Raw genomic sequence first — 14926 nt, 5'->3', positions numbered from 1 at the left:
ATTATCTATTGCTACTTAAGTTTTCAATATGTAATTGTTCTAAACCTTAATAATAAGGGTGCAATAATAATTACAATTTTAAGGATTTAGGTCAAAAATATTTATACAATCCTTAAAAGTTAAAACCTTTAATAACCACTAGTTTTTAAACACTTAATCTAAAAACGAATGACAAGCGTTTTGCCTAAAATCGAGGTTCTTCTCACTTACTCATTGACAACTTTGGTCCTTCAACTCATTAGAGCACTATGTTTACGTGCGGTTCTTTAAATTTCATCTATCTCCACTCAGTTTCGATCATCTCTCTCCTATCATCTCACAATTCCTACGTAGAAGATTTCAAATTAGTGATCTCGTAATTTCTAGTGGTGCAAGACCAAAAGGCACACAAAGAGCTAACGATAACGGCCGTTGACTACCACTTGTTTTGCATCACCTACCGATCCCCATGAGGTATACATTTGATGTCAAATCGGGATTGATTCCTCTCTTACCCAATTTTTATGGTCTTGGAGGTGAGAACCCGAACAAGCATCACAAAGAAACATAGTGCTCTTTAAGCACGAAGCCAACGATTGTGAATGAGGAGAAAAACATATGAACTTTCATTTATCTCTCGCAGACTCTGCAAATGAATTTCTCTACAACCTACCCCCAGATTGACTCCCTACATGAAACCAAATGTAGCAAGTATTTCTACCTATCATCCTAAAAATAAAAAAAATAAAAATTATAAGCTCATCTTTTTTTAATGAAGAAATATAAATTATGTAAAATAATTAAACATGGCATAACATCAAAGATAAACAGCTAGTAATAATTATGCTTATAGTATCTGATCTAACACAATGAGTGTCGTTATCTAGAGAGAGAAATTAATCAGCATAAAGGTTTAAATATCTTTCAAAGTTTTCAAGGAATTGGCACTTAATATAATAACCATGAACAAATTGTGTGACTTATTAATCCAAAAAATCAATTAAATTTTTTTGGTTTCCATGCATGCATTCAGTTTTACCCTCAAAGAATACATATTTACAAATCCTTTTTCCTTGCGGGTTAAAAAAAAGAGAAAAAAATATATATACTTTCTGAGTTAAATTGCAATCTTTTAATATTTTGTTTTCCTTGTGCTTTCCAATACATATCCTTGATTGTGACGCTTCCTAAACTTGTAACTGACTGAATATATATACCCAATTCCAATACTTTTGGAAGCATTTAAAAAGTAGATGTCTCTCTTTTAATCTTGTGCTTGCCTTGAGCAACAACTTTGTTTGGACCCTTTTCCAACACTCTACAACTTCACTTCATTCCCAAGCCTCCTATAAATCAAGATCTCTCTCTCACGAAACCCAAGATGTACATAAAAGCTTATAATCATAATGATTGACAAAGGTGCTCGTTTTATTATTCCGTCAAAAAATCAAGGCACAATATATGTATATTTTTATGTATAATATCTTAGCTTAAACTTTAAGCTCTCTTCCAATCATAGCAAGAGGACGTTCTCAAGTAGTACTAGTAGCCTGTGATATGATTAATTATGAAGATATTCTTGCTCATATACGACTGATTTTCTTTTTCATCTTTATCTCAATTTCTTTTTCCTAAGTTGTGTTATAGTATTGTTATGTTGTTTAAGCCACTTTTTTTCCTGTAACTTTAGGACCCGTTAAATTGAAGCCAACCACTAAAACGACCAATTAAAATGTCCTTTCAAAGCTGTTGATTGTGTGGCCTCATCTTTTTATTTATTTATTTAATATTTTTTTTTTTGTCATAATCAATATATTTTGGCTGAGCTGGGTCCGGAGACAATTTCGGTGTATAATATAATATACATGCTTTTTGTCTCGTAGTCATTAGTTCTCTAGGACGTGCAATATAATGATATATAACATTGTGTTTTTTAAAATATACTATTGCATATATGTATAGACAGTTTTTTAATATAGGCACATGGATGGCTCTTAAATGAATCATGGCCCAGAAATTTAAATCTTGGAAAGGAACGAAGAAGGGTTACGTAGTTTTCAAAAGCTATCCTTCGTAAATCGTACGTAATTAAAAAAAATCATAAATTTGAGTATTGAATTGATCATCGTTGTATAAGAGGTGACTAATTCACATTATTATCCTTTTACATATCCTTGGGATTAATTTTACTCTATATTCCTCAAAAAGAAAAATTAAATTGACTAATCTATTTATTTTCATCGAGATAAATGATATTATATGAGAACTCTTAATATTGTTGGAACATGATCAGTTTATATATGTTGTATAAAATTGTGATCATTCTTGTTGTACTTTATAACTTTATTTTCTTTTGTAAATAGTGGTTTTTTAGTTTCAGTCTGTAACAAAATACTATTTTTGGCACAACCCGTGACATAAAAATAGTGATAGGTTTTATTAAGGTTTTTATTAATGAATTTTCTTATCGGTCGAATTAAAAATAGGAAAAATGGTATGAACTAGCCAATCTCAAACTATTGCTTTTGCAAAATAGTCATAGTTTCATTTGTTTGGTAAAATAGTCATCTCTCAAAAACTTTAATCCAGGATTGAATCAGACTTAGGGTACCCGCGCTTCCACGCCCGCCCCGTGCGGCTGTAGAACTCCTCCGCCCCGCCGAACGCCTCGAGGTCCTCCACGATTTCGCGCTTCGTCGCCAGGTCCATCGCCAGCGTGTCGAAGCTCGCCGGGTGCTAGAACGCCACGTGGCTCCAGTAGGCCCCGCCCCCGCCGTTGGTGTAGAGCCGCCGCTGCCGGTTGCGCGCCCTGAAGGCGATCCGGTTCCGCCGCCGCCGTCAGAGCGATCGGGAACATCGCGAGCATCGAGGACGCAAGAATCACGTCGCCGAAGAAGGAGATGTTTCGGTTCTGCTTCAAATCCTCATTTCGGTTCTGCTTCAGATCTGTTGGATTTCTAGATTGTCATTAAATTTAATCCTGCCTCGATTAATTTTAATCCAGCCATCATAAACCTTACATTCTGTCTTATATAGTTCGTTGGGATTAAATTTAATCCAACCTAGATTAAGTTAGCTAATTTGCTTATAGTTGACAAACTATGGCTATTTTGCAAAAGCTTAAGTTCTATTTGGCTATATTGCCGCTTCACCCTTAAAAATACTCTCGAACTAAAGTCAGAATAAAAAGTTTACGCTGTGAAATGTTGGGACAAAAATTTAGTGGATTAATGTTTCAGTGAAGGCTTATTAGTTAAGTATTTTTAAGGGAAAATAACACATTTATACCCTGTGTTTTAGTGAAATGTTGAGTTTAACCTTCGGTTTTCAAAAATGTCGAGTTAATACCCTCTGTTTAACTAAAATGACGAAATTATACCCTCTGTTTAACTAAAATGACGAAATTATACCCTGAAATGAATAACAGCGTCACAAATATCCTTTTCATTGATATTAACTCTTATATAAGAAAAACCAAATCAAATCTAAATCAGTGCCCTAACTTCCAAATTCTCAATTTTGAAATAAAAATAGCCTTAAATTGAAATTAAATAATAAAACTCATACCTCCTAAGAAATGACTTCATTCCGTGTTCGAATTGTAACTCTAAATCCTGGATACTCTGTTCGAATATGCGATTTTTATGACTATCAACTATCGATGTTTACCCCTTTGCCTCTTTCTGTGTTCTTCACGATTAAGAGACTGTTGTTTATTTTTTAGTTTTTAAATAAATTACATATATGGCGCGAATGAATAAAGATAATTGGTGTTTATATATAAATATTATAGTCAACGTCAATGAAAAGTCAATAAAAAGAATGTTTGTGACACTGCTGTCTATTTCAGGGTATAATTTCGTCATTTTAGTTAAACAGATGGTATAATTTTGTCATTTTAGTTAAACAGAGGGTATGAACTCGACATTTTTGAAAACCGAGGGTTAAACTCGACATTTCACTAAAACACATGGTATAAATGTGTTATTTTCCCTATTTTTAATGTTTTGATTCATTTTTGAAAAAAATACCATAAATATTATTAACCACACTACGCTAAACTCAATATTTGTACATGTATGGAAACAAAATTTTACTTGTTAAAAAACTATAAAAATAATTGCATACAAAATTAAAAACTTATTTGTGAAGTATTTGAAAGACTGTATTTGAATAATTTGGCAAATACACAATGTTTTTTCACTACGTTATAAATTTCTGATCTAATATTGTATTACTAAATAGTACAAAAATGTTATAATAATGTATTTACAATTTTTAAGATATATTGCAAATGATTTAATACATGGAAACAAAGAACGAATTGTTTCTATTTACTAAGGAAAAAATATTAGCCAACATTGAGCAAAGATATAAAATTCTATAGATTAACTTAAGTACTAGTCTAGTTTGGATAACACTATTTCTCGTCCGTGAGATCTGTTCTTGAGTGAGTATATGAGTTCAATTCTTCGATATTCTGATTTGATTGTAATCAAATATATTATACGTACGAAAAAAAAGAGTAGCAGAGAATGAGATTTGACTTGTATCCAAAAAATTTCTCAAGATATATAACAAACTATATATTAATACAATATTTTTCCACTAGAGATTTGTCAAAGTATTTCTCTTTCAATCTAATTCATACGGAATCGTGAATCATGAGAACTTTTACTTTAGCTTCAGCATCGTTGAAAACCATGTAGATCAAATTACAGCCTACCCCATTCTTATTTCTTATGGGTATACAATGGACTACTTATAAATACAATTTCCAAGCATTTAACGTGCAGTTTATATTTTAATATCGTTTCGAAAAAAATAATTTTAATACAGCGGTTTTATTTTAAATTTGTTTGAATGAGGTCCGTCGTCATAACAGACAAAACTCTATCACATAATTCACATTGAATTTTTTTTTTATAAAATTGAAAAAAAAAAGAAAAAAAAGAATCACATTGAATTGGGGTTGTTTGTGACATCCCACCAATGCATCAACTTTGGGATCATCAAAGCGTACAAATCTCTCTCTCTATCTCCAAAAAAAAAAAAAAAAAACACGGGGAATCAAGATTATCCATTACCCAAAGCCGTGTCGATCACTCAAAGTTAAGAATTGACAATAAACAAGACAGATCAACCATCTAAAACCAACAACCAACAAAAAAAATTAAAGGAAAAAAAGCAAACTAATTAAAACCTTCATCAAAGCCACCACATGAATCATGATGTGTTTTCTTCTTCCTTTATTTATTTATTTATTTTAAACTAGTTACCAGTTCATCATAGCATACAATACAAGCAATCACCAAACCCATCTACCGTATTCGCTTCAAACACGTACCCATAATTATCATGAAAAAGAAGAACAAAAAAGATAGATCAAGATAACAAACATGTGAATGCAAATTGCACCTTGACAAACAATAATTCAATCAACGACTTAAAATTTAACACTCATAATATATAAACTTTTTCATAATTTGTACAATTCAGATCCACATACGTAATATCGTCTGTAACCGAGAATTAATATAAGTATATATTAACCTGTGGTCCGTAAGAAATCATACATATAGTTGATGATGTAAGAAATCATAATTCAACCTAACAATCACTTATATATGCCAGAAGACGAAGAAGAAAGAGGGAAAAAAAAATCATGTGTAAAAAAAAGAACAAATAAAATAAAATAAAAAGAAAGAGAATTAAAAAGGATTGTATTCATTTACAAGGACAGCAATTTCTTTTGGGCTTCACATCAACAACGAAGCTCGATCTGAAGAAATTCTCGACCTCGTCGCGATTCTCGGCATCGAAGAAATCCAGCTCCGATAGCTTCCTCTTACACCCCGGAGCTCTCGCCGCCGACGGCTTTCTCGGCGCCGGCGGACACGTCAGCACCTCCGGGATCCGGTGCTCCTCCGACGTCGGAGTCTGACACTCTTCATCGTCGTCGACGGCGGTACTGGACTTGGCCTCCGATGGCTGCTCCGGCGTCTGAATCGGCTTTATCTCCGGCGAGGGCCGAAGAATTCTGATCTTTGGGAGCTCTTGGCACAATTCTAGATCCGCGTGAGACATGGATGTATATATTGATCTCGGTATAGAATAGTAATTGGATCGATGTGTGGGTGTAAAAAAAAAAAAGAAAAAAAAAATTATGTGAACACACAATGATTATGTAAATATTACAATTGTGGTTTATTGTATACGGGAGGGATAAATGTATTCATATATATTTGAAAACAATGGTTTGTGATTTCAAGTCGTGCGTTGGAAGGTAATTCAGATGAGAGAGAGAGAGAGAGAGAGAGAGAGAGAGAGAGAGAGAGAGAGGTTTTTTGATGGGCTGTTGTTTCTTCTTCTTTATTCTATCTTGTTGTTAGGGAAAATGACTTTGGACAGATCAGATGATTTGTGTATTTATATATATAAATATTTAAAGAATTCTACCGTAGAGGAAGAATTTTATACTCTACCTGTAGTGCGCATCTTTTACACACATTTATTTCGAAGAAATGGTTTTTTTTTTCTTTAACTTCAAGTATTTTACAAGTAGATTTTGTCTTTTTCCTTTTTTCATTATTATTTTTTATTTACAATTACCAAAACTTTCCATTTCACAACTGACTGAGCTGGGTCTGAACTCTGGAGGTTAGATTTGTGGGTTCCTCTTTCCTTTTTGTTTTGTTTTTTTAGATTTTATTTATTTGTAATTCTTATATTATATATTTTCCTTGTAAATCAATAAATCTCATAATAGCCCCATTAAAACAGAGAAAGCAGCTTGTCACCTAGCTGGGATATTTTGGGTCAGCTTTATTGCTCCGACCTTTGTCATTATTTCTGCTTATTATTTAATGACCTCTTTATGCAGTTTTAGAAACTAGATTTTCTCAAGAAAATCATCCAATGTTATTAATTTCCACAAAAGTAAAACTACCTATTAAGTTAAAAACACTTGATGCATGTTACGTATTTGACCTGATTGGTAGACGTACAATCTTCAAACTATGATTTTCTTTTTTTCCATTAAATGAAATAATAATTTGCGTTCATCAATGGTATTTATTCTTTTTCTTTTCTAGAGAAGTATTTCGTTAGCTAATTGGAAAGAAAGGAAAAAAAAATATCATTTCATATTTACTTGTCACTTGAAATCTACTTTATAGAGTTGTAACGCCTCATTGATATTTTTATGTTATCATTGAGCTGTTGAACAGTATTCAAGAGCTATCTCGTATGAAAAAGATCAATATGTATCCCAGAATTTCCATTCCCCAAAGAAAAAAAAATACCCCTTAAAAAGTACTTTAATTGGTGAATTCAAAGACGGTCTTATCTAATTGTATATGTACAAGTATTGTATAACTACATTTAGCCGCTTGTCAATAGTCAATCCTTTACGTTACAATGTGACAATAATAGCCTTGCTTTGTCCACGTGTCCAATTGCTGCCTGCTTTAATGTTATTACACACCGCAGAGGATAAACATGGATTTGTTGTAAATTATGAGTAGATGAGTCGTAAATAATTTATTTTTTTTAAAATATTCTTTTGAAGTCGTAAAATGGCCGTTTGGTTTAAGGAATTTGAGAAGGAGTAACGTAAAACTTACGGTAGAGGCAAAAGTTGGTAACTGTTGAATTTTTAGAGATCTAATCCCAAGCACACGCGCTTGGCAACGCGAATGAATACGGCCAATCATAAGATCTTTGATATGTTTTAACTATTTTCGTATCCACGAAAATCTGAAAATTCCTTGATTTTGCGATCATTGATATGTTTCAACTTCTTTGAATCTTTTTTAATAAAGTGACTGGTTTAGCAATATATTTCTCGTAATTGAATGAAATTACTTTAAAGTATGGTAATTTTGTTATTTTCAATCAAAATTCATACTAATTTTTTAATAAAACAGAAAAATGAGAGGAACGAGAGATGGAGAAGAGTCTAAGCAATATATAATCATTTTTTTCTTTCTCAAAATGGTGTATATTCGATAGCGTTTATAAAATGATGTCATTAATAATCTTTATGGCGTTTGTTCACAGATGATATGGCGCTTTTCGATTGAGTTATTTCCGCAAAAATATTTTGTCAATTACATATTTATTTTTAATGGATTTTTTTTTACGAAGGCCATTATTTACAATAGTTTATACATTAATGTTTATCAGTATAAAATTATAAATTGTAAGTGCAAAAAATTATAATTTTTTTTAAAATAGTGAACGGAGATCAATATTTAAATAAATATTGATATCTATTGTAGATAATATATATATATATATATATATATATATATATATATATATATATAATAACAATACTAAAAAAAATTGATAAAGTTGAAAAAAAGTAGATGAGTGAAAGTAGTTCCGACGGAAATTTGAGTTGCTTGTATTTCCTTATCCAAAAATACATCCATGATGATATTTGGTCTAAACAAAATAAAAATAAATCATGTGTAGCTTCATTAACAATTCCGTATCAAAGTTCTAAACACATGTGAAATTTTTTCATACTATGGTAGGAAAGAGAGTGCCAACTCACCAGAAGATCGTATTAAAAAGTATTGATATTTAACAGCGCACTGACACGTCAGCGACACTCAAATGTGTGGGTCCCACTTTATGCTCACAGAAAAATAATCTTAGAATTGTGTGTGGGCACAAATAAATCAAGTGCATATAAATGAAATTTCTTAGTCAAATGGCTACTTGGTATTCTTGGTCAACTTATGATAGAGAGAGAGAGAGAGAGAGAGAGAGAGAGAGAGAGAGTTATTTCAAAAATAAAGAAGGAAATGAGGCTTGCTTGGTGTGGTTTGGATGTGGTCTATCGAAGGCTACATAGCCTTCCAAAACCGTCTAGAAGTGTTATCACGCCCCTTATTCAAGGAGTCAAAGCCACCAACCATCAAGGTTAAAGCATTCCCTCTCTCGTTTGAATCACACAATCAAGTAATGAATCCTTGTGAAATGATTACAACCAATAAGCACATAATCAAGTCATTTAATTTTTACTTTACATATTTCAACGAAATGAAATGTGTCTTAAGCAATCCTTCATTGAAATCATACTTCCCACATAGGGGTACATAGCCTAATTGAATCTTTGTGATGTTGTTTAGTACCAATCACAATTTTACCTTTCATTAATCATATTTAAATAATCCAAGATGAATAGGAAAACTTACATGTGTAAAATCAATGATTAAATTTGACTTATTCATACATTATATACAACGACCATATTTTTTAATATAGCCGAAGATTTTTATTTCATTTAGCATCATATGATAAACCTAAATATTTTGACAATTTTAATGAAAAAACAGTTTTTGCACGAAGAGAATTTTCTAGTTGCATTTTTCAAAATGAACTTCATTCAAAATTTGAATCTTGTTCTAGCTTAGCTCATTTAACATATCCTATTTTATTGGTTATTTGGAGAGACCTTATGCACCCATATGAACAAAGATTAAGATTGAATCTTTAGACTAAAAAGCTCACAAACGTTTTTCAATATTCATTCATAATGTCAATTGACTTCACTAAAAAATTGACACTAAAAATCTCGCGTTTCATATGTTTTCGTTTCTACTCTGTGCACAACTACTTTATTTCATTTGGATCTATTAAATATCTTCCAAGGTTTACGCTTTATTAATATATTTAAATATGGGAATTACAGTGGTACCTAGGATAGCCTAGTGGTAATTCCACACCACCTCCTGTGTGGAGGTCGTGGGTTCAATCCCCACTGCTTTGCAAAAAAAAATATGGGAATTACAAATGTACTTTTTACCCTTTTAGTTATTATTTCATTCAACTCCTTTAGGCTCCGTTTGGAACCCGGAAAACATGAGGGAAAGGAAAATGGAAATCCCTCCTATTTTACTTAGGTTGTTTGGATTGAGGAAAATATGGTAGAAAAAAAAATATGATGGAAAATGCGAGGAAAAGTGTATAACTAAAATAAGAATTTCATTTTCCTTCGAAAATCAAATGGAAAATGAGAATCTCTCCACATTTGTCTAGGGTAAAAATGTAAAACTTTTTAAAAATGGGCAAAAAATGTAAATAAAAAAATTTAAGGGGGCTAATTAAATAAAATCATGGTAAAAATGAATTTTTTTTTTAAAAATGGGTCAAAAGTGTAAATTTTTTAGGGTAAAAATGTAAAACTTTTTAAAAATGAGCAAAAAATGTAAATAAAAAATTTAGGGGGGGCTAATTAAAAAAATCATGCTAAAAATGAAATTTTTTTTAAAAAAATTGGTCAAAAGTGTAAATTTTTTAGGGTAAAAATGTAATTTTTTTTAAAATGGGCAAAAAATATAAATAACAAAAATTTAGGGGGCTATAATTAAAAAAAATTCATGGTAAAAATGAAATTTTTTAAAAAAAATGGGTCAAAAGTGTAAATATTTTAGGGTAAAGATTGTAAAAAAATTTAAAAATGGGCAAAAAATGTAAATAAAAAAGATTGAGGGGGAGGGGGCTAGAGCCCACCCTGTACTTGAGTTAGCTCCGTCCCTAGTTTAATCGTTATTTTCCCGTCAATTTTCTCTCATATTTTCTATGACTTTCAAACACAATTAGAATTTTGACTTTTTCTATTATTTTCCCTTACATTTTCATTTTCTCTATTATTTTCATTTTCTCTCTTACTTTCCGGGTTCCAAACGGAGCCTTATTGTTTGTGAACAAGAACAAGCGATCTTTGTGTGATGGAGCTACAATATCACAATGCTTGATTCAACGATTACTCTCAGTTGAATACTACACTTAATTAATTTATTTACACTATTAAAAAAAAGCATTATATTGCATTAACAATTATTTACTCATATCTCTCAATTTTTTATTTCTTGTCGACGGCATGAGATTTTTAAGATTCAAGTTTTTCTGGCATCATTTTTTTAGTATTAAATCACTGTGAGATTCATGTTTAGGGGTCTGAAATCTCTCAATTGTTGCATGATTTATTACAATAACGATGAATAAATGTGAGATTTTGAATGCAAATGTATACTCGTCCGTTAGGGTATATTTCAATACCAACTAAACATTGGTTGTTATAAATTCCAACGTTTCATTGTGATTAAGATTGTACAAAAATAAGCTAAATTTGGATAAAATCGATAATCGAACCAATGCAAAAGCGAAAATCAGTGTCACGTCATAAGACTAAAATTTGTTTCTGATAACCGATCAATTTTTAGAAAGTGGACCAAATATTGATTTTCAGTATTGACAAATTTGATTATTCGATAATAAAATATATTTTTTTAGATAAAAACCAACGCTTTGTTCTTTGGAATTTACTTTTTTATGCATTTTTAGAGCATGGACTATTATTTTCTTATGCATTCTGGATTATTGTATTATTAGTATAGGCAGGGTTAGAGCATTGTATAACTCATTTTTACTCTATGCATGTTTAATCAATGTACTAGTTTTAGACATGCTTTGGATTTAAAAAGAATTTCAGCCCCAACTAGGCCACATTTCAAACGTGAGAATTGTAATATATCCAAAATTTAGAAGACAATAAATAAATAGCCATCATGCTGACATGGCATATGATGTATTTTTATGCTTAATATACCCTTATTAATTAGTTAATTAGATTTATTTTGAGAAAAAAAAAACAATCTAATTTCAAAATCCCTAATTTTACTCTCTCTCTCTCTCTCTCTCTCTCTCTCTCTCTCTTTGATGCATACTCGAACACGACATCATAATTTCTCAAATCACTAGTGATTTTAGTGGAAACATGCCAACATAAATAATTTCGCGACTAATTTTCGAGTTTACAATTATTTTAACCAAATTCCGTCGTTTTTGGGCTCCAAACAGTATTTTCATTTTTATTTATTACTTTTCTTTCAGCATTTTTTTTTATTGCTTGTTATATCCATATTTATGTTAAACAATTTAGAGAATTCATTTTCTCTTGTGGTTGTTGGCTATTCGTCAGATCACATTAGGAGGAAAAAAAAGCATTTAGAAGCGACTAAAGGTCAAAATGTCTAAAGGCCTTTACAAAGAAAAATTAAAATGTATATCTTAAGCGGCAATTGAAAGTGAAAATGTTAAGCGGCAATTGAGTTATTAAGCGCCAAACAAACGAAAATGAAAATGCTATAACACAATGAAGTCTTTTAACTTTAGAAGCGACATGTCGCTTCTAAAGTCAATCTCAATTATGTTTTTATTATTTTGGTATTTAAATTAGAAGCAACATATCACTTCCAAAAATAAAATATCGCTTCTGATTAGAAGCAAAAAGCTATTTTGTAGTAGTGCCATGCCAATCACAGAGCGACGCCTCGTCAATATCGAGGTGTTACAACATGGGTGGTCAGAGATTACGATGAGATTCTGTCGTTTTGGATCGGAGGCTTGTAGCCGCGGATAAACGCCGACCACCTCCTAAATTCTAGATTTGTTAATTAACATTTATAGGCGCTAGTTGGTTTTATACTTTTGAATCGTTAGTAAATCTTCGTTAGTTAATAAGCGCTGATTTTGTATGGTTTTTAATTTTAAGTTCTAAGTAAATTTTTGGTTAATTGTCGTTAATTAACTTATGGGGTTTTCATATTTTGATGTACTAACATTTACTAATTTTTTTCAATTAAATAGAAAATAAAGTGTAGCGAATTTTTTTTTTATTTGAGAAATAATTAATGGCATGAATTATAGAAACAGTACTTTGCTTAATTTGTGGGATTTCAATTATTTTCTATTTTTAATTTATAAAAATAAATATTTACGGATATTTAGTAAAAAAAAAAAAAAAACTAATATATTACAACTACAACGTCGGCCATATTATAACTACAACGTTTTAAAATGGCTAGTTGACTAGAGTCCCCATTTAAAGACTAATTTTAAAGTGATTAATAATTTTAAGAACAAGGTTTCTTTAAAAAGATTTAAAGTTAGATCCGGATTTTAAAGAACTAGATAAGCGAATTTCAATTTTTATAACTGGATATTGAATTTAGAGAAATTGGATAATCGCATATTTGGTTAATCGAATTTCAGTTTTGGACTAAACTGGAGTTGTTATTGACCATTTTTAAAAAAAATGAAATCAGATTCATATATAAAGAAGGGTCAAAACCAAACCGAAATTGATTTGGTTTTAGCACTGATGAAATATACCATGTCAAAAACTTAAAATCAATGTTTTGAAGTTTCTTATTTACCCCCATTCTTCCACCTCGTTAGTCTGTCACCTCACCTTAACTCCACATTAGAATGATATCGTCTACTTTGGGACCAAGCCCGCACGGTTTTATTTTCGGGCACCTTCTCAAAAGGCCTCATACTAATGGAGTTTGTGGAACACTTATAACTAAGGTAATCCTTGCATATTCTTACGATATGAGACTTGGGTTGTTACCCCAACAATCCTCCTATCAAACCAAAGACCACATACACTTGACTTCCCCTCTAGCAAAATCATCTTGTACCACCGCTAATCACCAACAGGTCACGCCTCCTGACCTTCATCATTATCATGAAGACTTTCGACACAAGGCACTCCCATCGCGAGGTCATCACATCGAGGGCTTCTCCTTCCATATCTCAAACACACCCAATGTCCTAGTGCTCCCGAACCTTTGGCTCTGATACCATTTATAGAACCCCGACCCGTTTTTCCACCTCATTGGGATGTCACCTCGTACTATAGGGGTTAGTGGAACAGTTATATCCAAGACAATCATTGCATATTCTTCCGATACGGGACTTGGGTTGTTACCCCTAACAACTCGGACTCGGTAAAAATAAGACTTGTTACCCAATATTTGAAATGGATTGAGTAACGAGTTTACCTGTTACCCATTTGATCAGGTACAAAAGTGTCGGACCCATCACCCGCTTAAAATTTTCGGGTACCAAGTCGGGTAGACACATTTACCCGTTTGGGAAAAAAAACTTAACAACCAACAATCTTAATATCATCCAAACATAAATAAATATCAAACGCATAATACAATTCAAAGAAAATTGAAATTTAAAAATTATAAATATCAAAGTTTATGATTTTTTTGTTTATTTAATTTTTCTTATTATAAAAAATAATAAAGCAACACTATCTATATAAGAAATCTAGTCAAGTGATCGGAGTTAAGGGGGCAATGTCGTGAGGTTTCAGAGAAATTGGCAAGGCCTGAGGAGAATATGCTCAAAGTTAATGTGGATGGGGAAGTTTTCAAGCAAGAGGCCAAGTCTGGGTACGGCTTTGTGGTCATGAATTTTCAAGGAAGGATGATCCAGGCGGGTTGTGGGAGTTATCCGGGGATGGTTGCTCCAGAGGTTGCTGAAGCGATTGGAATTCGAGAGGCTCTGAGTTGGACCAAGCGCCACAACCAGGACAATGTTATCATTGAGTCAGATTGTCAGCAAGCTGTCCACGGGCTTCTTCAGCAGGGGAGGTTAATATCCCACTTTGGCCAAGTAATTGAGGATTGTAAAAGCTTAATGTCTTCTTTACCGAATATTTTTCCTGTTTTTGAAAAACGGTCTGCGAATGTTGTCGCTCACTCTCTTGCAAGAGCGTCATGTTCTTTCCCTGATCGTGTATTCTATGAGGGTGATATCCACTCTGGTCCCTGATTACTCAGGACCTCATTTGATTAATGAAATTATCCAATTTCCATAAAAATAAAAATAAAAACTATTTAAAACAACCTAAAAGATCAGGTATCAAGTCCTAACTATTTTATAGTGAGTGTTAAAGCACTACAAGAAATACCACATTTAGCGACGAAACTATTAGCGACGACTTAATCGTCGCTAATCACCTTTTTAGCGACGATATTATCGTCGCTAATTTTTTGGGGCGAAAAATATTAAAGTCTGGCGGCAAAGATAATTAGCGACGAATTTATCGTCGCTAATTCTTTTTTGTCGT

General features: G+C 32.0%; 2 protein-coding genes across 2 annotated transcripts; one reads left to right on the top strand and one right to left on the bottom strand.

Moving 5' to 3' along the window:
- Nucleotides 1-5412: 5412 nt before the first annotated feature.
- SIM (cyclin-dependent protein kinase inhibitor) lies at nt 5413-6376 on the bottom strand. The gene has a single exon (XM_089604441.1). It carries the CDS (start codon nt 6064-6066, stop codon nt 5707-5709), a length of 360 nt encoding a protein of 119 aa, XP_089460567.1. The 5' UTR covers nt 6067-6376; the 3' UTR covers nt 5413-5706.
- Nucleotides 6377-14193: 7817 nt separating this feature from the next.
- Nucleotides 14194-14628, top strand: LOC149379029 (uncharacterized). The gene has a single exon (XM_089603933.1). The coding sequence runs from the start codon at nt 14194-14196 to the stop codon at nt 14626-14628; it is 435 nt and encodes a 144-aa protein (XP_089460059.1).
- Nucleotides 14629-14926: the final 298 nt, after the last annotated feature.

Source organism: Urtica dioica, chromosome 12 (genome assembly GCF_054948205.1).
Source record: "Urtica dioica subsp. dioica isolate 48M chromosome 12, U.dioica_male_clone48M_v1_H2, whole genome shotgun sequence".
Classification (NCBI taxonomy): Eukaryota; Viridiplantae; Streptophyta; class Magnoliopsida; order Rosales; family Urticaceae; genus Urtica; species Urtica dioica.
This window is presented reverse-complemented; position numbering and strand designations above follow the sequence as displayed.